The following is a 22,880-nucleotide window of genomic DNA, read 5'->3' as shown; positions in this document are numbered from 1 at the left end:
TTGGACCAGTTGCATGTATGCTGGATCATTCCATGTCACCACACTCACACTGGAACATCCACTCTGCTGTGCTCTACAGTACTCCCTGTTTATCTTGTGCTTGGATACTGTGTGCTCATCTTTGAGTTCACAGTCGTTCCTCCACACAGTCCTATACACCTCATTTCTTCTGCTGTGGTTTTTTTTGAGATTATAATTTGATTACATTTCTTGCTTCCCTGTCCTTTCTCCAAGCCCTTCCATATATCTCCATATATCTCTCCCCACTCTCCCTCAAATTCTCTCTCTCTCTCTCTCTCTCTCTCTCTCTCTCTCTCTCTCTCTCTCTCGTCCCTCCCGCTGATAAAGCTCCCCCATTTTTCATGAATGCTAGAATTCTCTTCTAAAACTGAGGTATGATACCTTCCTGACAATTCTAACATCCATGACACCTCCAAGTCCACTTCTGAAGTTTCTGCTCTCTCTTGACCATAAGTTATGCTTTCTTATTTATTTATATATCTAGTCATTTTCTCTTTTATCTGGATATTTTATATTTTAAAAAGCTGTAGAAACAGGTATGCCCCTCTTCTTGTAACGAATGTCTTGAATGGGAACTGAGTCAATATGTTCACTGAAAATGGGATTTCTTGCCATTTCAGTTTGACTTAGCTCATCATTATTTTCATGGTTTTTTGTTTGCTTACTTGTTTGCTCTTCTAAGATCTATTTTTATATTTTTATGTTTTGAATGTGTCCATGCATCTCTCTCTCTCTCTCTCTCTCTCTCTCTCTCTCTCTCTCTCTGTGTGTGTGTGTGTGTGTGTGTACGTATGCCAACTGTGAGCAGGGTCTCTCAAAGGCCAGAAGTGGCAATGGGATGGGAGCTGAAGTTATAGGTAGTTGTGAACCAACCAATGTGGGAGTTGGGAACTAAATCCAAGTCCTCTGGAAGACCAGGAAGCACTCTTAACCACTGAGCCATCTTTCCAACCTGTTCTCAAGCCCCTGAAAGCACAATCAACAATTGTCTTTCCTCAGGCACAGAGTCTAAGCACTGCTGAAGTTTTGCAGATCTCTTTGCATTTTGCATCCCTATTTCTGAACTATTAATAGTAGCCTCTCCAGTTCAGCTGACTGTTGTCTCTGTTGCTAGAGAATTCTCCTTGCTCTTCAGTTTGTACCATGTTCCCTGTACCCATGGATATCTCCATCGCTGATTCCTCTGCAGTGGGTGTTTTGGCTTTCATAGTTTTGCACAAATGAGTTTCCTTTCACCCTTGGTTATCTTGCAGTGTGTGTGGGGGGGGGGCTATGGTTTTATAGCTCAGCAGGCATGTTTTTGCTGTTAGACCACAGTGATATTTGGGTCTTGGTGTATTAAACAGAAGCCACTAGGTCATTTTGAACAGTTAATTAACCTCTCTGAGCCTTAGTTTCTCCAACTGTTAAAAAAGCACAATATTATCATGGGGCTAAAAGATGATGTAAGATGATAATATAAGCATTTCTTTCTGCTTTTGCCTCTGAACGCGCCTTTCAAGAGTCCACAGGGTGGGTGTAAAATCACACTAACTATGTGCATTTCCTTCTCACCTCTTAAGTCCACGTTCAACTGTGTGAACCAACATTTTTCCTGTTCCTCCAAAAGTCCTGCTTATTGTAGAATATACTAGATTTGTTCAGATACTTGGCTTAACTAAGATAATGGCCAACTCTAAAATGTCATAGACTATCAAAGGCCATTACTCCTTATCATTATAAAAGTATATTTTAATAGAATCATCAGTTATAAATTCATCGAAGGTCACACATAATGAGAAATACAGGCTAATAAATAATTTTATTTGACAGACTTTTCCATTTATTGAGCCAGGAAATTTGAATCACAGAGAGAAGGTGACTTGCTTAAGACAGGAGCATAGACTGGAGACTGTTCTTGGCTGCAATTTTACTCTTGATCTTCACAGTTCTCATCTACAGCATGCTTAAAGCTGTAGAAACAGGTATGCCCCTCTTCTTGTCATGAATGTCTTGGAAACTGTCTTTATGGCACGGCATTATGTTTTGAAGACATGAGAAGCAAGTATACTCAACAGGTCAGCATTTTTGGATTCACTGTAATAAAGGCACCCAGTGAGCACAGAGATCATATGCAAGTGGCTTGGTGTTGCAACGACAGGCAGCATTTGGCTGGGGAGGGCATAGCTTTGGCTGATATTGACTGTTCCTGTGCCTTCCCACTCATTGTTTCCATATAACAATGGCAAGCTTCCTGTCTTGAATCCAAAATCCAAAATGCTACAGAGTGCCCAATGGTCCTCCCTCCTAGTTTGCTTTCTAAGCTCTTTTTTTTTTTTTGAATGAAGATTATGATGAAGCCCTCGCTCTACCGATTCAAGTGCTTAGGTTTACACGAGACCCTGAAGGATTATTACTGATGTCATTTATGTGATTACAGGCTGTGTTTACAGCAATAAAAAAAAGCTAGGCTTGGGTAGTATTAAATGGCCCTACTAATTACACCACTATAAAAGGCTTATGGATGATATAAATTTCAGTATTATTATGCAATTCTGTCGTATGGCATTCTTCCAAAGAAAGGTATCACAGGGCTCATTTGTTTTTCCTTCTTTGCCCTGACACACAAGGAAATGAAAGCAGGAGGCTGCACGACAGAGGACACGCAGCCATTGGAACGAGTACTTACAGCAAGAGCAGACTATGAGAGGCCAATGCTGTTGCATATTGTCAGGATTGAAAAGTTATTTCAGGATCACAGTAAGCATTTTGGTGAAATTAAGGAAGTGAGATTTAAGACTGTGGCATTTGCCGGGCGGTGGTGGCGCACGCCTTTAATCCCAGCCCTTGGGAGGCAGAGGCAGGCAGATCTCTGGGAGTTCGAGGCCAGCCTGGTCTATAAAAGCTAGTTCTGGGATAGGCACCAAAGCTACAGAGAAACCTTGTCTAAATAAAAAAATAAAAATAAATTAAAAAAAGATTGTGGCATTTTCCACCTTTCAGGATGACAATAATTAATGATCCTGCCCAACAGGAAAAGATCAATAGGAAAAAAGGCATTTTCAGTTCCAGGTGATGATCTTATGTTATCTTATGCCCCCACTGCATACCACTCACATGGCATCTATACACTCTCACCTATCCCCCCCACATCACACACACACACACACACACACACACACACACACACACACACATGCACACACACACACATACACACACACATAAATCTTTCAAAAACTAGATGGACAATTCAAACTTGGCAAGAATCTATATGACCACTAATTTGGGGCTTATCTATACTATTGCAGCAATTAACAATATACAGTAATGTGCATGTATTGAGGTGTACAATTTTCCAAGACATATTAATTAACACATGAGAAAAACCAAATTGCAAAGTAACTCGTTATTTTTGTTATTTCCAGCACTTGCATGAAAAACACACAGTAACTCTGCATATGGGTACAAATGCATAGAAAAATGTCATGGAAAACAAATATCAGTATTTTAGCAGAGATTTCCTTAGAATAGAGTGGTATTTATGTGCTCAATGGGGAGTACACTCAATTTTAACTGTATTTACGCCTTGTACTTGAAATGTTTATATTACACAAGTAATGTTTATACTTATGTGCTTACCCAAGTAACTTAAAAATAAAAATAAACAGTGGGTTCTAGCATTATCTCATGGGCTTTTGGCCCTTCATGGCAGCTTCCTTGTATTTGGCAGTTTTGGTAGACTGGATATATGCTTTAGAAGTAGTGTAATAAGGATATTTGTTTGTTCCTGAGATTTGTTATTAAAGTCTTTCATTCTTTTAAGTCTTAAGTTAAATTGGATTTAACCAAACTTTAATGGAAGTTCCATATTAAGACACAGAAGACTTCTTTGAGTTTAGCACTAAGTCTGTCTGCAGAGTATAGTTGCAACAAAAGTTATTTCAAATGAGATTGGTACACCTGAAATATTAAATTTTATTTATTTACTTCTAAATCACAGTCATCTACTCCAGAAATCCAAGAAAATTTGGCTTATACTTATGAAAAGGCTATGATGCTAAAAATTAGCATGTTATCTCATTGGCCTCTTTTCCTGAAGTAGACAGGTTAATTAGGAAGCAGGATTAGCACCGCCACTCTGGCTAAAGCACTGTGCATCCTGCCTCTGCACCACTTTCTCAGATTACCCTGCTATTTTTTTTTTTTTTTTTTTTTTTTTGTTCTTCTGAGAACTAAACGAACTAAAATAAAAACTCCATTTCCTTCCTGGAATGACAGAGAAGTGAAGTACAAATTAATTTCTCTGGATGGAGAAAACTCTTTATTAAACAATACTTTCCCCAACTGTTGGTTCAAATCCCGAGTTCAGTCAGAATCACAAAAAGGACTGATGGGCCACCCAGTGTCTGACTTGCCCTCGAACTTTGGCCTAGAGTAGAAAAGAGTCTTAAGAGTAGGCTGACTGAGGGGCAGAAGCAGCAGACATCAGAGACAGAAGCGTCTAAGCAGTTGGTGGCGGCAGTTTAGGGACCATGGCTTGACATAGGGCAGAGTCAGAGCCAACGTGAACACAGCAGAGCAGCTGGAAGGGTTTCACATAGTGTTGGGAACCCTATCACATAGTGATAGGGAACCTGAAATGACCCTATCCTATAGCCATACTGATGAATATCTTGCATATCACCATAGAACCTTCATCTGGTGATGGATGGAGATAGAGACAGAGACCCACACTGGAGCATCTGACTGAGCTCCCAATGTCCCAATTAGGAGCAGAAGGAGGGAGAACATGAGCAAGGAAGTCAGGACCACGAGGGGTGCACCCACCCACTGAGACAGTGGGGCTGATCTAGTGGGGGCTCACCAAGGCCAGCTGGACTGTGACTGAAATAGCATGGGATAAAACTGGACTCTCTGAATATGACGGACAATGAGGGCTGCTGAGAAGCCAAGGACAATGGTACGGGGTTTTGATCCTACTTCATGTTCTGGCTTTATGGGAGCCTAGCCAGTTTGGATGCTCACCTTCCTAGACATGGATGGAGGGGCAAGGACCTTGGACTTTCCACAGGGCAGGGAACCCTGACTGCCCCTCAGACTGGAGAGGGAGGGGGAGAGAAGTGGGGGGGAGGAGGAGAAGAGTGGGAGGAGGGGGAGGGAAATGGGAGGCTGGGAGGATGTGGGAATTTCTTTTTTTTTCTCTTTTCTTTCAATAAAAAAAGAAAACACAACAGATAAGTGAAGTAGAGCAGGTGGATGGCGATGTCTTTGTCGTATTTCTTCGAGTAAATTGGGGTCCTGTGAAAAGCACATTTGTATGTCAAATAGAGGGCCAAGGAGAGATCACTGGGAAGCAATGCAGTGATTCCCACTTTAATAATTATTTTTATATTTTATGTGTGTGGGTACCTTGTCTGAAGTTAAATCTGTGTACCATATGCACATTAGTGCTCCATAGAGGCCAAAAGAGGGTGTCAGATTGCTAACCACTGCAAGATGACACTTGGGTGCTAGGAATCACAGTTGGGTGTCCTGGAAGGGCATCCAGTGCACTTAACCAGTGAGCTATCTCTCCAGCCTGGCAATGGATTGATTCTAATCATTTCTAATGAATTGTGCTCTGAATGATTAGAAAGGAGGAGGCCTCTGGGTGAATGGAGAAAAGACAGAAGGAAAGACAAAGTCAAAGCAAAAGCATTCGTAGTGGCGTTTGGAGGCAATAAGGAAAGGAAGCCCCTCCGATTTGGACTTGTGCATTCACAGGCGTCCTTCCTTGTCAGTCTTCTCTAGCCTGCGAGTTTGGAGGTACAGAAGAAGGGAGATGGCCTCTCCTCATCAAGTGCTCTCCATATTGATCAAACAGTGCCTGAAAGCATTCCCCCAAAGACTCGCCGAATAAATGAATCATGAAGGGAATAATGAATGAGTATCCATACGAATGAAGAATGACTGAGTAGGTAAGAGAACCGAAATCTATATAGTAGAAATTTGAATGAGATATACTCAGCTGGAAACTTCTGGAAAGTTCTGTTTAAAGGAAACATAGACAGAACAAACACTAAAAAACACCCCTGGGGAGGGGTCACATTCTTGCCTTGTACACCAGGTTGACACCCTCCAGAGACACCACACTCAGGATGGGAAACATTAATCCCAGATTTTCCCCTCAGTGATCACAGTTCATCAGCATAACCTGAAGTCAAAACAGTAGAACCCCCGCGCTGTGGGTTCCTAAGTCTCCATATAGTAACTTGCAATTTGAACAATGCCAAGACTTTGCCATCCATGTCACTTACGTAAGCTATGCCCACACACCTCTTTATGAGAGGTTAGTGACCAAGTTCCTGGGCTTTATTTTTAGACTTTCTTTGCTTGCTCCTGGATGGGTCTGCCTTACTTTTCTGCGAGTCTAATAAAAGTCTAAAATCAATAGCTGCCTTAAAGCTGTGCTATAATGGTTGTGAGTTTAACACTGCACAGCTGGAAGTTTCGACCTCAGCCACCAAAGGCAAAGCTGAAACATGCTTGGAGGTAGGGGGAAAGCAGCTTGCTGTTTCTCCTAATGCAAAGTCGGGGTCTTGGCACTAAGGGCATATGCACCATCAAAGGAGGTCAAGGGAGGCCACTGGGCAGCTGTGCTTTGAATCTGGGAGGGGCCGGTGACTGTTCCATTGAGTTTGTCTGTGATGTCCCCCTGTTCAACAGTGGCTGTGCAACAGCTCTGTAACCCCTAATAACATGGTTTCCCCTCTTCTCAGAGGATGAAGGAGGTGGCCATTTTCCTAGGCATTTTAGCCCTAGTGCTTTGTGGTCTCCTAGGGCATTTTGCAGCTCTTTTTCATCTTGGATTCTTATATCATATTTTCTTCCTTTTCACACAGATGTTAGTTTTGAACTCTGAAACAGAAAGAGTTATTTTGTCCTGCCCTTCCCCAAGAAACAGCAAAATAATTTTTAAAAAAGAAAGAAAATGGTAGCATATGTCCAGGAGTCTTAAGAATGAGTTAGTTGAAGGACAGTTCTGGTCCTTGGAGTAAGCCTGTGTTACTGCTTGCATATTTATTACTGTGGCATTCACTGAAATGACCCTAAATGAGATAGGCTCCTTGTTATTCTAGTTTGTTAAGGGGAATGTGGGATTTTGATTATAAAACAATGACCTGGCTCTCCTTGCTGGAATCCATTGAGGATTTCATGATGACGGAGTCATTTGAAAGCATCTGCAGCTCTTGTCCCAAGAACTGGCCCTTTGTTGTCAGAATGCAGTCCCCTGGCTTTGACCAAATCACACTTCGTTTTCTTCAACTTCTCAAGTTGCCACGAGTCTTGGACAGCTGCGGAGTTTGATTTCCCAGCTGCTCTGGATCTGCTTCCATCTCTGCATGAGCATTTGTTGGCCACAATTCACAGATGCATTCTGTGTGTGGAGGAAGAAAAGGAAATGGTCCAGCTGACCTTCACACATACTTTAGCAGACATCAAGTGCTTGCAACTTTTCACTGAGCAAAACACAGTGACGTCGAAAGGTCCTGTGAAGATGGGCCGAGAATGGAAGCTGGATTTCCTTTCCTTTGTCCAAGATTTCTAATGACGTTTCTGTGTCTGTCAAGGGAATTGCAAATATTTTCTTTCGGTTTATGTCTATTTGAGTCAAGGTTAAAGCTACCTGGGAAGGAAAAGACTAAAGATGGGAAACAGAGGAAATAAGAAGCATGCACAGAGATAAGAGTGAGAGACAGGACGGAAAGGAGTTGTGCCTCTGTATTTCGATGCACTACCCCAAAACTGAGAAGGTTGAGGCCATGCATTTAAGGTCATCCTAGATTTCAAAGGAAGCTCTACCTATCTACAAACAAACAAAAACGTAATGCCAATCTTAAGTCCTAAGGAAAGCTCTTTATTAACAAACACTCCCTGACCTCTAGTTCCTTCTGTGACTGTCTTCCCAGTGTCAGGGAATCGTGTAGATGCATCTCAGCTAAAAGACTAAGGACACCTCTAGATCTTCTGGACAAAGATACTGGCTGCCTTCTTTGCCCCTGACTTGATTGGCATAGGCAGAAAGACCCCATCTCTGTGCTGGTAGAGTGGTTGGAACATGTGCCTCTTTAGAATGGTCACACACTTGTACAACACATAAATGACCTCCTCTTCACATGGGCCTCCACAGTGGGAAGAGAACACCCGGACTCTTTCCTCTTGGGTTCCTTTAAAAATCACACCAGTAGCAACTCTGACATTCAAGGTCGCATGAAAGAGTCCATGCATGCAGGACTCCAGGCCAGAGTCTCCCTTGGGATTTTATTCAAATTAAAAGGTTTGTATATAAAATTTAAACTGATAAAATGCTTGTTATGGTGATTCATGCCTATAACCTAGCATGTGGGGGGCAGAGGTCAGCTTGGGTTACTGAGAGAGACTTTGTCTCAAAATCAAACAAGAAACGAACACTCCAAACTGATAGGGAAGAACATTCATTATTTATTAAGTAAATTTATGTGTGTGTGTCATAAATGTCTTCTGTTTACCTCACATCTATCCCGCACCTTATTTAGTTCACATGAAACTCATGAGAAAATTCCAACTTGTAAGTGAGGCAGCGCAGCTCTAAGGAACTACAAACTGCAATGGCTCTTGAATTTTGATTTAATTGAACTCAGAAAGGTCTCAACTACAATTGTTTAAAGTAATATATTTTTTAGTTTTTAAATTATCAGCATATGTATATGTTTGTGTGTACCCATGAGTGTGAAGGCTCATGGAGGCCAGAGACATTAGATCCCTAGAGAGACTCAGGAGAGAAACTAAATCAACTGAGTGGGTTGCACACCAAAAAAGTCATGAAAGTTGAAAGGTTTCATAGGGAGAAGTAGCAGGATTGGAGAAGGGATTGGGGAGGAAGCACTAGAGTTTATTATATAAAGGATGCAACAGCTTTAAAAGGGCACAGAAAAGATTCATGAGAAGCTAATGCAAACATTTCTCACCCACCAATCGTCTAATAAGAAGAATGGGCATGTAGTGGCAATTTATGAAAAAACATAAATGGAATTGAATAAAAATATTCAATATTACTACTACTAATTAGAAAAGCAATGCTTAGTTGATGTTAAGAGAAAGGTTTTTAATCAAATAATCAAGGATGAACAATATAATATTTAATTCAGTCAAATGCACAAAAGGGCCTTTGTCTTTACTATCAAATATAGAACTATTGTAATTTCTTCCAAGGAAAACATACTACAAGAAACCTTAGAGGGAAAAGAAGACATTTATAAACAACTGACTAGGGAGGTAACGGTAAAATAAAGTGATGCCTATGTTTTTGGAATTGTTAAGGAATAAAACAAAGCATGATGAGAAGCAGCATAAGTTCCGAACATTTTCATATTTGGGATTATTTTCCTTATGTTTTTCCTTGTATAGCTACTGACTATGGCCCGCAGCAGAACCCCCATTTCCAAGTATTTCATTTAAATGTCTCTAGTTGAATGATCTTTCCCCAGCTCCTTGGAAGCCCCCAAAATAGAAACCAGTGAACAGGAACATTCACAAAGTGCACAGGCAGGGAATTCTGATCTGAAGATAATCACAATGCAATTCCAATCCTTGGAGGGGGAAAAATCATTTTCTCCTGCAGATCCCATGCAGAAGCTTGCAACAGTGCCTGCAAGAGTCCCAACTGCTGAGTCTTTGATTTAATGAAAACTTAGGGAAAGCAATTCAGCTCACTGCGGGGATGACTTTGTTCCTCCATTATGATTCTTTTTTAATGAGAAAGATGAGTGGAAGGATAAACTCTCTTCCTCTGAATTTTTACACTAATTACATACAAAGCACTATTTTGGCAGAAGGGGACTTATCTGCTTCAGGCAATACAGTTATCATCTTGTAACCACCCTTCAATCTCCCACATGAACTCTGGAGCTCCGTGCCAGGAATGAGTATTGCTCTTCGCCAGCTCTCAGCATGGAAAGATGAATGCTTAAAGATTTCCCAAATTAACAGTCAACATGGGCTCCAGATCTAACAGGGAGACAATCCCTTCCTGCAAGCTCTGATGCTGTTTGGAATGAAGAAATCAAAGGGGTATTCATTAATGGGGTATTTAGCATGGGGAATGCAGGGGGATGGGATAAATGAAGTGCATGTGCATGTGTGTGGGGGTGAATTTATATGAGGATGTATTAAAAGAAGAATATGGTGTTGCATATTCTTCTCAATTTCTTTCGATCTGAAAGTCATTTATTGGTTCAATATTGAAGGCTCTGTGTACAGTACCCTGTATTTGTGACTGTATCCTGCAGCATAAATAGAATGCTTAATAATGAGTGCTATAGGACACTTTATTTGCTGCACATTTGTCCTGTATGCACTGTATATGCATAGAATGTGTGTATTTGGCACCATCTGATGCATAATTTGGAGCCTGATGGTCAAGATCCTTGGTATTCTAGAAGGATGCCACAGTGAAGGAAGGCGCTTTCAAGGGCAGTTCCTGACATCAGTAAGTGACCGAAAGAGCAGCCACCTACTGGAAACTCAACAATATATTATTCCAGCCAGGCAACCACAGTGTTGGAATGGACTATTTTCTTTTTCACATCAAATGTAATAGAGGCACAAGAGATCTCATCTCTTTAAGTGTATGGTTTGAAGAGTCTTGACAAATGTCTATACTTATATAATGCCTATCACAAATGAGATACAGAGAACAATGCCATTGAGACAAAGGTTCTCTTGGTGCCTTCTGCAGAATGCCCTTACTTTCAGTCTCTACCAACCATGAATCTACTTTCTGTCATTATTATTCTGTTCTCTCCAAATATGCAATTATCCTCTTGGAGTATAAATTTTGCATCTGGTTTCTTGCATGTAGCATAATGCTTTTAAATTTTTTAAATTGCTGAATGTATCAGTACCTTATTCTTTTTTATTAGGAAGTGTGTCTGGATTACATACATTTATTACATTTTCCTATTATCTGTTTGTTTATCTATTATTTTGTGTGTATGAGTGTGAGCACACGTGTGCTTTGCTGTGTATTTTAAGGGCATAGTACAATCTGAAAGAGTTGGTTCTCTCCTTCGACCAGGGACAGAACCCAAGTCTTGAGACCTGTGTGGCAAGTGTCTTTACCGTGAACCAACTCTTTGGCAACCACAGCCATCACCACCCCTCCTTGGTTATTTATTTATTTATTTATTTATTTATTTATTTATTTATTTATTATTTTTTTGCCAAAGCATATCACTATGTAGCTCTGACAAGCATGTTAATCATTATTTAGCCTAAAGTGGCCTTAAATTTTTGACAGTATTCTTGTTGTAGCGTTATGAATACGGGATCACTGGTGCACACCAATACAAGCAGCTTTCCATAGATGAGTGGGCATTCATTTCAGTTGTTTACAGGTTTTTAAAGCACATATAAACAAAGCAATGTTTACATACAGTTTTTTGTGTCAACATTATGTTTTCATTTTTCTTGGTAGAGAATTACTGTTGGATCATGTAGAAAGTACAAGTTTAACTTTATAATAATAATAATAATAATAATAATAATAATAATAATAATAACCCAAGCTGCATTTGAAAGCAGTGTGGCCAATTTACACTTCCACGAGCATGACACAGGAGCTGTGTGCGTTGACAGGCAGCTTTGCTAGCAGTGGCTTCTGACTCTTCTGTGGGATTTTTCTTTGTCAATTTCCTAACGTGATGTGTCTGCTTCCTCGGCTGAAGCCTGTTTTGTCCTTCTCCGTGGCAATGTTAAGTTTCTCTCAAGGAGCATCCATGAGGACTCATCTGAGAAGCCCCTCAAGTGCAATCTTTCTATACTATAGTGACTGCAGCTCTCCAATCACACTTAAGAAGTAAAAATAAATGTGGCCTGACAAGGAGGAGGCATGGAAGTTCGCCAAGTAATTTCCCACAAGGGAGATTTTAAGAGAGCCCAATAAAAATCACCCCAGTAGTCTTAGAAAATTGATGGTGCTAGTTTCCCCATGGCTCCCAGGGGACGTATGATTCCATATTTACATTTGCCAAGTGCTCTCTTCCCCTGCCAACCCTCTAGCAGTCCCTTCCCTTTAGCGCTTCAGTGAGGACCTGGGGACGGATGGTGCATAGAGGGATCCTCGGTCTTCTGCTCTGAGGGAAAACCTGGATTTTGCATTAATTAGTTTTACTGCTTTGAGTTGGGATTTTGACTACCTGTGGTAAACACTAAACCTATTCTAATTTAGGCAAGGGCAGAGAATCCCAAATGTAGAATAGTGCCACAACCCGAGAGAGGGAGGGAGGGAGGGAGGGAGGGAGGGAGGGAGGGAGGGAGAGAGAGAGAGAGAGAGAGAGAGAGAGAGAGAGAGAGAGAGAGAGAACCCCAGCACGATGCTGTCAAGTTGTCAAGACTTCCTTATAAGCAAGAATCCTATTTTTTTTTTTTTTTTTGGTTTTTCGAGACAGGGTTTCTCTGTGGCTTTGGAGCCTGTCCTGGAACTAGCTCTGTAGACCAGGCTGGTCTCGAACTCACAGAGATCCGCCTGCCTCTGCCTCCCAAGTGCTGGGATTAAAGGCGTGCACCACCACCGCCCGGCCAAGAATCCTTTTTTTTAAGATGAACTTCTACATTATTTTTTCTAACTGCATGACTATTTTAAGTCTTGCTTATGAGTGTTACATTGCACTATTTGAGACTTATTTCATTGTCACGCTCACACAAAGCAAGATATGATAGAAAATATGTGAAAGTCTATCTTCAGGAATGAGATGCTTATCGAATTGCTTTAGCTGGAAGATTGTTTTTTATTCAAAGTTGGAAGAGCTTAATGAGATTCTTTTCAATGAAAAAGCAACCCTTGTAAGACCTGTCACCAAGAATCCTGAAGGATACTCTAGGGTCTATACAGTGGCTAACACTTCTGGTTTTACCCATACTTACATATCCTTCTCCACGCCATGACTGAAGGAAGAACACAAGCTCCCAGCGTGTTCCTATTTCTCCCTAAGCACACTGCCTTCACTTCACTTTCTTTATTTCCCTTAGTTAAACACAAATACAGAAAAATGGTAGTAAATAAAATGACTTCATCTGTTACACAGGAAGTGCTGAAATTAGTTCTGGCAAATAGTTAAAAAAAATCAGTAAGGGAAATTCTGAAATTAGTTCTGGAAAATAGTTTAAAAAAATCAGTAATGGATGACTGTGGCAAAAAAAAAAACATGATTATATTTTCTTGTTAAAAGTATCCTGTGTCTCTATCTCCATCCATCGCTAGATGAAGGTTCTATGGTGATATGCAAGATATTCATCAGTATGGCTACAGGATAGGGTCATTTCAGGTTCCCTATCCTCAGCTGCCCAAGGAACTAACTGGGGACATTGCCCTGGGCACCTGGGAGCCACTCAAGGTTCATGTCTCTTACTAACCCTAAGGTGGTTCCCTTAATTAAGTTATGTGATTCCCTGCTCCTCTATCCAACGTTGTTTTATCCCCAATCATCCCGTTTCCCCAAGTTCCCCCCATCCTCCCCTTCTCGCTTTTCTCTCCCCATCTCCCCTTACCCCCATCCCAACCCACCCCCAAGATCCCAATTTTTTGCCCAGCAATCTTGTCTATTTCCCATAGCAGAGACAGAGACCCACACTGGAGCATCGGACTAAGCTCCCAAAGTCCCAATGAGGAGCAGAAGGAGGGAGAACATGAGCATGGAAGTCAGGACCACAAGAGGTGCACCCATCCACCGAGACAGTGGGGCTGATCTATTGGGAGCTAACCAAGGCCAGCTGGACTGCGACTGAAAAAGCATGGGATAAAACGGGACTCTCTGAACATGGCGGACAATGAGGGCTGATGAGAAGCCAAGGTCAATGGCATTGGGTTTTGTTCCTACTTCATGTTCTGGCTTTGTGGGAGCCTTGCCAGTTTGGATGTTCACCTTCCTAGACCTGGATGGAGGGCGGAGGACTTTGGACTTTCCATAGGGCAGGGAACACTGACTGCTCTTCGGACTGGAGAAGGAGGGGGAGAGGAGTGGGGAGAGGGGGAGAGGGACAGGAGGAGGGGGAGGAAAATGGGAGGCTGGGAGGAAGCAGGATTTTTTTTTTCAATAAAAAAAAGTGCAAAAAAAAAAGTATCCCGTGTCATTTAATTTCAAAAGCTGGCAATATTTCTTGCTTCTGCCTGACAAAAGCAAGAATTCAATCTTAGTTGAATTCTAGCCTGTCTCCTTTGGTTGTATAGTATTTGCATTTTCTTTGTGTCTCGTGGTTTTTTAATTTCAACTAGTATTATCTGAAATTATTTTTGAAAAGACGAAGGATGTAGAGATGAAGTAGAGTCTTCATGTATTTCTTAGGCGGATCATCAAGTCTGAAGCCTCACTTGCTTTCTTAGTTACAGTCTTAAAGTCTTGCTTTCCAGGTTTTTTATGGGCACATTTCACTTCCAAATATCTCTTGGTTGAAGTAACAGTATGTCCAATTTTACTTTAATTCTTCAACTGGACACATCAGAGCAAGCCACAGTTGTGAAGTTCACTTCTTTCCGTGGGATCCATCACTGGAGGGATTTGCTTGGAACTGTAGTCAGAGTCCCAGTTTCAGAAGCAACTGACAAAAACATATCTTCAGACTTTCAGGCCACGCTTAGAACTTGTTCAGCAAGACGCACTATTTTGGAAGACAACACAACCCAAATTTTCCCAGGAATTAGTTAATGCCCAAGGGCACATTCACAGCTACCTTTACTGGAGCCTACACTGGAACCTGCTACCTCCTTATCTTTTAGGCATTGATCTAGTACAATTTTTTTAAATTAATTATTTATTAAAGATTTCTGCCTCCTCCCTGCCACCGCCTCCCATTTCCCTCCACCTCCCCCAATTAAGTCCCCCTCCCTCGTCAGCCCAAAGAGCAATCAGGGTTCCCTGCCCTGTGGGAAATCCAAGGACCACCCATCTCCATCCAGGTCTAGTAAGGTGAACAGCCAAACAGCCTAAGCTCCCACAAAGCCAGTACGTGCAGTAGGATCAAAAACCCATTGCCATTGTTCTTGAGTTCTCAGTAGTCCTCATTGTCCCCTATGTTCAGCAAGTCCGGTTTTATCCCAGGCTTTTTCAGACCCAGGCCAGCTGGCTTTGGTGGGTTCCCGATAGAACATCCCCATTGTCTCAGTGTGTGGGTGCACCCCTCGCGGTCCTGAGTTCCTTGCTCATCTAGTACAAATTTGAGAGGGAGAATTTACCCTAACCTTGCAGTCAGAATTTTGGCAAGGTTACTTATAGTGATGTCACCCTTAAATACTCTTAGAGGGTTTCAGATATGACAATCATAAGTTTTAGAAGCTGTATGAGTACACTGACAGAGAGCTATTTTAGAACTAAGTAAATAAAATACAATCAGGAAACTGCTTGCTGTCAAGTGCTCTAAGGCATACATGTATCATTAATATGGAGGCTCAACTAGATACTATTTATGCTAGGAGAGATGGAATTGTCAGCACTTGATCTTACCTGCAGATTGTGGGAACACTGAGAAAGGAGAGCCTGGTTGTAAAAGACTCCCTTACATAGAGGCTTTCTATCTCTTCCCTTGCACACCCTCTCCTAATCTCGAGGTTCCTAAACACAGAGGTTATGTTTCCAGAACACCAAAATGACTCAGAATATACAAACAATGCAATTACCATGTTGATTTCCAGATGTTAGCTTAATACCAGCCTATTAAAACTCTAAAGATGAAATTTAAAACAAACATTATGAGTAAACACCAAATACAGACACACAAGCAAGTTCAGTGCTCATCCAGGGAAGTGGGAGAAATCTCCAGAGAGAGCTCTGCACTGTGAGAACTGACTCTCTCCTGGGAAGACAGGTTTTCCTCGGCCCTTTTTAGTCTTTCCTTCTAAAGGGCCTCCAGGTTTCTGCCCCATCTTCAGCCCCCTTGTTCCTCTGCCTTGTCCGCACTGATGTTCCTCCCATAGTCTAGAAGACTCCTCTTCTCACCACTCGGTCTCACTATACCATACACCTCAGGCCAGTTTCCTGTTCAGGGCTTTAAAATTCAAGTAACATGAACGTCTCCTTTTGTTCTAAAGGGTCTTCCATCTCTCCTGCTGCCTCCTCTTAACTTCACAAGAAGAAGCAAGGGCCCCCAGTCCCAGTCTGTCATGGTGTCCACCTTTTCCTAGCTCCCGCATCCACCTTTTCCTACCTCCCGCGCCCACCTTTTCCTATTTCCTGAGTCCACCTTTTCCTACCTCCCATCCTTGAGCAGCGTTCTTGGTTGTCTCACATCTAAAATTTTGGATGATACTTATTTCCTTGGGTTGAAGGAGTAAGAAGGGATATCAAATATACCGTAGCTGGCATGTTACAAAGGTTCTGTAGATGGTATTATTAATATTATTAACACTGAATCTTGTTATACATTCAATTTTCTAGTTTCTACTTATAACTGTTATAATCATTATTTCTGATTTTTAATATGCATATTTGTCGTAGATATAACTTTTACTAAATCTCTGGACTCTTGGAAAATAATATAGACAAGAACTCCAAGAGGAGAAACAATTTATGATCTCAAAAGAGCACAAAAGATGAATTCACCATTTTCACATGAAAAAATTTTTCAGCATTAGGCTATTGCAAAATTGTTCCCAGTTTAATCCCATTATTCTTAATTATAATCCTTATACTGGGTTAAATAATACGATTCTTTTTTATGTTGATTCAAGCTCACATCAAATAAATTTTTACATTCCTCCCTTATCTTTCCTTTTCTGATACATTCCCACAGTTTCTCAGAAATGAGTTACTAATTGTATGCCTCCCCCATTGCTTCACTTCCTGGAGTCTTTTCCTGGCTTGAAGCACCATTCAAGAAACAGTAGGATAACTGTTGGGCAACACACTTATATCATTCAAATTCATCAGCTTCCAACTCACACAGAGGAAACATAGCTGAGATTTAGTGTCTGTAACTTCTGTAGGCTGACAGTTTACTATTAAAACTAGCTACAGCTATTGATATTAAAACAGAAAAAAAATCCAGACACATTGACTTAGGGAAAGCAAAGTAAATTAGGTTCTAATGTATATTCAACAAATTGAAAAGGTAATTGAGTACTAGTGTAGTAATTTCTTGTGTGTGTGTGTGTGTGTGTGGAGGAGGTTATGTATGTGCTTGTGTGGGTGTGTTCACACATATATAGGTATGCATGCATGTGTTTGTGTGTATGTGTGTAGGGGGTAATGTATGTGCTTGTGTGGGGGTAGTCACACACACATGTGTAGGCATTCATGTGTGTGTTTATGTAAACCCCAGAGACTAACATCAGGGGCCATGCTCAATTACTCTCCAACTTAATTTATGACACAGTGTTTTGCCATATCTAAAGATAATTCTGCTCAGTCAGCTGTCCAGTGAGCTCCAGGGATTTGCCTCCCCAGTTGTGCAACTCATATGCATGCTGATATGTCCAGAATTTTAGGTAGGTTTTGAGAATCTGAACTCAGGATCTCATACTTGCACAGCAGGCCCTTTAGCAATTACACCACCCCATCCCAGCTACCTTTGATCTATTGTCTTCTAAGATGAAGTCTGGTATTAGCTAAGTCAGTATAACTGAGCATTCTAGACAAAAATCAAATAAAGACAAGTAAAAATGAAATATTGATTTTTATTGAGCTCTACATTTTTTTTGCTCCACTCCCTGCCTCTCCCCTCCCCTTCAACCCTTTCCCAAGGTACCTATGCTCCCAATTTACTCAGATGATCTTGTCATTTTCTACTACCTATGTAGGTGATGTTTTAATAAAATTTTTAAAAAATGCCTTTTAAAACTGTTATAGTCCAGAAAATGGGACGATCTTCCATGTTTTTGGGTAGGTAGAATTAACATAGTAAAAATGGCAATATTACCAAAAGCAATCTACATATTCAAAACAATGTCCATCAAAATACCAGTAAAATTCTTCACAGACCTCTAAAGGACAATACTCAACTTTATATGAAAAACCAAAAAAAAAAAAAAAAAACCAAAAAAAAAAAAAAACAGGACAGACAAAACAATTCTGTGCAATAAAGGAATTTCTGGAGGCATCACAATCCCTGAGTTTAAATTCTACTACAGAGCTACAGTACTGAAAACAGCTTGAATTGGCATAAAAACAGGCAGGAAAACCAATGGAACCAAACTGGAGACCCAGATATCAATCAACACACCTACAAACACCTGATTTTTGATTATGAAGCAAACATATAAAATGGAAAAAAACGTATTCAGCAAATGGTGCTGGCATAACTGGATATCAACATATAGAAGAATGAAAATAGATCCATATCTATTGTCATATACAAAATTCAAGTCCAAATGAATCAAAGACCTCAACATAAAACTAACCACACTAAACCTCACAGAAGAGAAAGTGGGAAGTACACTTGAATGCATTGGCACAGGAGACCATTTCCTAAATATAACCCCAGTAGCACAGACACTGAGAGCAATAATTAATAAATGGGACCTCCAAAAGCTGAAAAGTTTCTGTAAAGCAAAGGATATGGTCAACAAGAAAAACGGCAGCCTACAGAATGGGAAAAGATCTTCACCAACCCCAGTTCAGACAGAGGGGCTGATCTCCAAAATATACAAAGAACTCAAGAAATTGGTCATTAGAAGAATAAATAATCCTATAAAAAGTGGGGTATAGACCTAAACAAAGAACTTTCAACAGATGAGTCTAAAATGGTTGAAAGACACTTAAGGAAATGCTCAACATCCTTAGCCATGAGAGAAATGCAAATCAAAGCAACTCTGAGATTTCATCTTACACCTGTCAGAATGGCCAAGATCAAAAGCATTGATAATAGCCTATGCTGGAGAAGATGTGGAATAAAGGAAACACTCTTCCATTGCTGGTGGGAGTGCAAACTGGTATAGCCCCTTTGGATATCAGTATGGCAATTTCTCAGAAAATTAGAAAACAACCTACCTCAAGACCCAACAGTACCGCTTTCAGGTGTATACCCAAAGGATGCTCAAGCATACCATAAGGACATGTCCTCTACTATGTTCATAGCAGCATTGTTTGTCATAGCCAAAATGTGGAAACAACCAAAATGCCTCTTGACCTATGAATGGATAAGAAAAATGTACATTTCCACAATGGAATACTACACAGTGGAAAAAATAACATCTTGAAATTTGTGGGCAAATGGATGGATCTAGAAAATATCATATTGAGTGAGGTAACCCAGACCCAGAAAGACAAATATCACATGTACTCACTAATTAGTGGCTTTAAGACATAAAGCAAAGAAAAAACAGACTACAATCCACAATCCCGGAGAACCTAGACAACAATGAGGACGCTAAGAGAGACATACATGAATCTAATCTACATGGGAAGTAGAAAAAGACAAGATCTCCTGAGCAAATTTGGAGCATGGGGACCATGGAAAAGGGTAAAAGGAGACAGGGAAGGAAGGGAGGGGAGTGGAGAAAATTATATAGCTCAATAAAAATGATTAAGAAGAAGAGGCAGATAAATTGCACAAAATTTGGATATTGAAAATTCACATTACTATCACTGCAGACAGATTCTTCTCATATATTTTTTGAGATTAAAGATTGCAATCTCCAAAAAAACTGATATATTTAGCAATATACATGCTGTTGTTTGTTATTAAAGTATATGATTACTTTCAAACCTATTAGTGATTATTCTTCAATGGACCCTAGTCAAAAGCTACAATTTAAGGGGGAATTTTTGGCTTTCTGTGGGACTGTCAATAAAAGGATTTTGTCAAGTTTGATAGTATACTCATAGTGCTCTGAATGCCCTCTAGGATGCACCCCCCCCAAGGAATTTTTATTAGACCTACTCTTTTAAAATGTATTTTCTTATATTGACTCTTGGAAAACTTGTTTTTATTGCCTTATTATTTTAAGTATAAAATAGGACCACGCTTGGCCATTTTTTTAGAATTTCCTTTTCTTTTATTCCTCTTGCATTGTTACACGAGTTGTTTTTATTGGTATTTATGTGACTTTCCTAAAGAACATGTATTTGTCTGCAGTTCCCTTAGACAGCTCAGGACTAGCATCTTTAGGAGAGTTGCTCTGGGCCTGATCCAGGTTTTAGGGGCTACTCTCTTTAGATTCATTGTGCGGAACAAAAGCCTTAAAAGGAATTCAAATTGTGAGTAACTGTACTTTTCTCCAATGCATATATCTCCTACTTTTTGCTGAATTTACACAATGTATGCTTCTTTGTGATATATTCCCTCGTTTTCTTTGCAGTGTTACTATAAAATGACAAAATGAGTTCTGGGGATATGAATCATCTTGCTGGTGTTACTAGTGATGAGATGATATCTAGTCAAGGCTCATGTTCTTCTACACGGTTGTAAAAGTCCTTTTCCTCGGCTCAGGGACAGCTTACCTTGTCTGACGGCTAGGGTAGTGGTATAGACCAAGAAGAGGAGGATGTAGTTGAGAAAGCTCTGGAAGACTGGGGTGTTGGCATGAAAATCTTCTGCCAGGTACTTGCTGGTCAAGCCGATTCCACAAACAAGAAGGGATAATACTTGGCCCAAAGCCACAGAGATTAGCATCTCCCTGAGAAATGAAGAGAAATACAGCGGTGTCAGCAGGAAGTCCGTGCAAACAACAGTAGTTAATTCCATTGATAATTCCTAGCAGGCACTAATTTAAGGGCAGTGAGTACTACCTATTGTAGCCATTGAAGCGACGCTTGGAGGACTGTGCAGTTATTACTGAGGCTTCGTAGAGATGGAAACTAATGCTTAACATGCTCATTTAATCTGCCCACAAAACACATAGTGAGGATAAAGCAAAACCTGGGTTATGAGATCGAGCCTCTGCATGGGAACCTGGCTCCATTCCAACCACTGTACTCCAGAGGCTGTTGTGCAAGGGCTATCATCTTGAGGCTTTCCACAGTACTGTGCCCTAATGATGCTGGGAGAATGCCCAACCCTGGCAAATAGGAAGCACATTCCAACATCATCTGTGTGTACAATAAAACAATAAAGGAAGATTCGTTGCTTTACAGATCAAGCTCCGGACTCAAGAAACTCTGGGATGGAATGATTAAACAAGCCTCTGGAAATCCAGCAGGACCACCTCTCGTGTCCTCCTAGCCTCCGGAACTCTGCCCTAAGAAGCTTTAATACGCATTGGGTCTTTATCCCTTGCTTTTCAAGTTACAACTGCCTGTATATTAAAACGATTATTCCTGAAATAGACTCAGGACTGTGGTAGCATAATAATTATGCAAATATTTTCATTGCCATTTTCATAGGCAATACTCTTGTAGACTTCTGAAGTGGGGACTGGAGGCAAGAGTCAGAGTGTTCAGTTTCCATGGAAATGAAATGCCCACACAAGCTTTGTAGTCATCACACACACACACACACACACACACACACACACACACACACACACACGCGCACGCGCACAAAAAGCCTCTGGAAGTAGGAGGCAGAGTTTGCTCTAAAAGTCTCTTTTGATCTTTCTGGTTTATTTGTAGAAACAGCAATATAATATAAGAAAGCAGTAGTATAAACACAAAGACTATGGCAAACACAGGTTGATTTTTGTTTTATTTTGTCTTCTGGGTCTATTTCTCCTTTTTTTGGAAGCTGAGGCTGATCTTGCCTTGCTTTGAACACTCGAGTACAAAGGAGGTGAAGCCATGGGCCTGCTGGGCCTAGCCTTTGAGAAGTTTTGCAGCAATTCATGTTTTCCTCTGAGGAGACATCTTCCCAGTAAGACGCCTGAGGTGTCCTGCTGAATACCGAGAGACACCTGGGAAATAAAGAGAGAAATCCAGGCAGCCTCTGTGTCAAACAGAATGGGGGTTTGGGCATCTCCTAGCACCAACATACTAAGCCAGCCTATACAAAGGAGAAGAGAGGAGCCATCCCTAGAGGCTGCTGTTCAAGGAAGAGAGTTATGAGCAAACAAAATGGTGTTGCTTTGGGGCACGTGGCTTTCCAAGGGTTATATGGCAACTGGAATGACATTCTTAATGTTCTCTCTCCAGTGGCCTCTGGGCCATTAATGCCCGCTTCTCCAGTCCCATAGCATTTCTCCATGAAGCCAGAGTTCCCGACTCTTGGGGCTACTAATATTTCAACAGTGATCAGTGATCTTCTTCTCTCATATTCCTTTACAGGTTATCATTTGCAGAATGTGCATCATGCCTTCTCCAGCCTGGCCCCTAGTCATCCTCTCAACATTTGGCTCTTTTGCCACTTGTTTTGCGAGGCCTTACTACTCTCTTTCCCTCAGGACTTTTTCCCTTCATCTCTTTTCTTACTTTTCTCTCATTGCGTTGTAGTTACTGCTTGCTTGTTTGTTTAGCCTCTTTGCCTTCATCTGACTATGGTTTTTTTCTATGTTTCTTGTACCTACAGTCAGGGGATTGGGAGATGGAAGGATTAAAAGACATGCAAGACAAAGTATAATCAGAGCTGACTGTATAGGAATCTCAGGGATTTTGTTTCTTAAAGATCACCTGGGTTGAGGATATGGGGTATGGTAAATCAGTTACTTAGCATGGGCATGGTCCTGAGCTGAGCCCTTGATGCTATGAAAGAAACAATACACCCTTCCCCCTCGCCAACAGAAGAAAAAGAAAACAGTAAGGAAGAATTCAAATGAACTCAAATATTTGTAAATGTAATTTTTAAAAAGTTAGGAGATGAAGTAATAGTCTTAATTATGATACCACAATACACACTTTGTTTTTCTTGGCCCTGTCCCCCACTCTGCTCCTCCATGTCCCTGCTCCACATATCCCCTCCTCCAACACATTTTGTTCCCATACCACATGTGTTTCATCCGT

The 22,880-nt window shown here is 40.8% G+C and overlaps 1 protein-coding gene across 1 annotated transcript in view; it reads right to left on the bottom strand.

The window, feature by feature from the left end:
* Slc35f1 (solute carrier family 35 member F1) overlaps window positions 1-22,880 on the bottom strand; it is a 425,287-nt gene that overhangs the window by 141,524 nt on the left and 260,883 nt on the right. Inside the window, exon 2 of the mRNA XM_050138201.1 lies at window positions 20,451-20,626. Within this exon, the coding sequence (XP_049994158.1) occupies window positions 20,451-20,626 (176 nt within the window). The remainder of the gene's footprint in view (window positions 1-20,450; window positions 20,627-22,880) is intronic.

Source organism: Alexandromys fortis, unplaced genomic scaffold (assembly GCF_014885135.2).
Source record: "Alexandromys fortis isolate MF-2015 unplaced genomic scaffold, M_Fortis_MF-2015_v1.1 scaffold_14, whole genome shotgun sequence".
Lineage (NCBI taxonomy): Eukaryota > Metazoa > Chordata > Mammalia > Rodentia > Cricetidae > Alexandromys > Alexandromys fortis.
The sequence above is the reverse complement of the archived record's forward strand: the minus strand, read 5'-3'. Positions and strand labels throughout refer to the sequence as shown.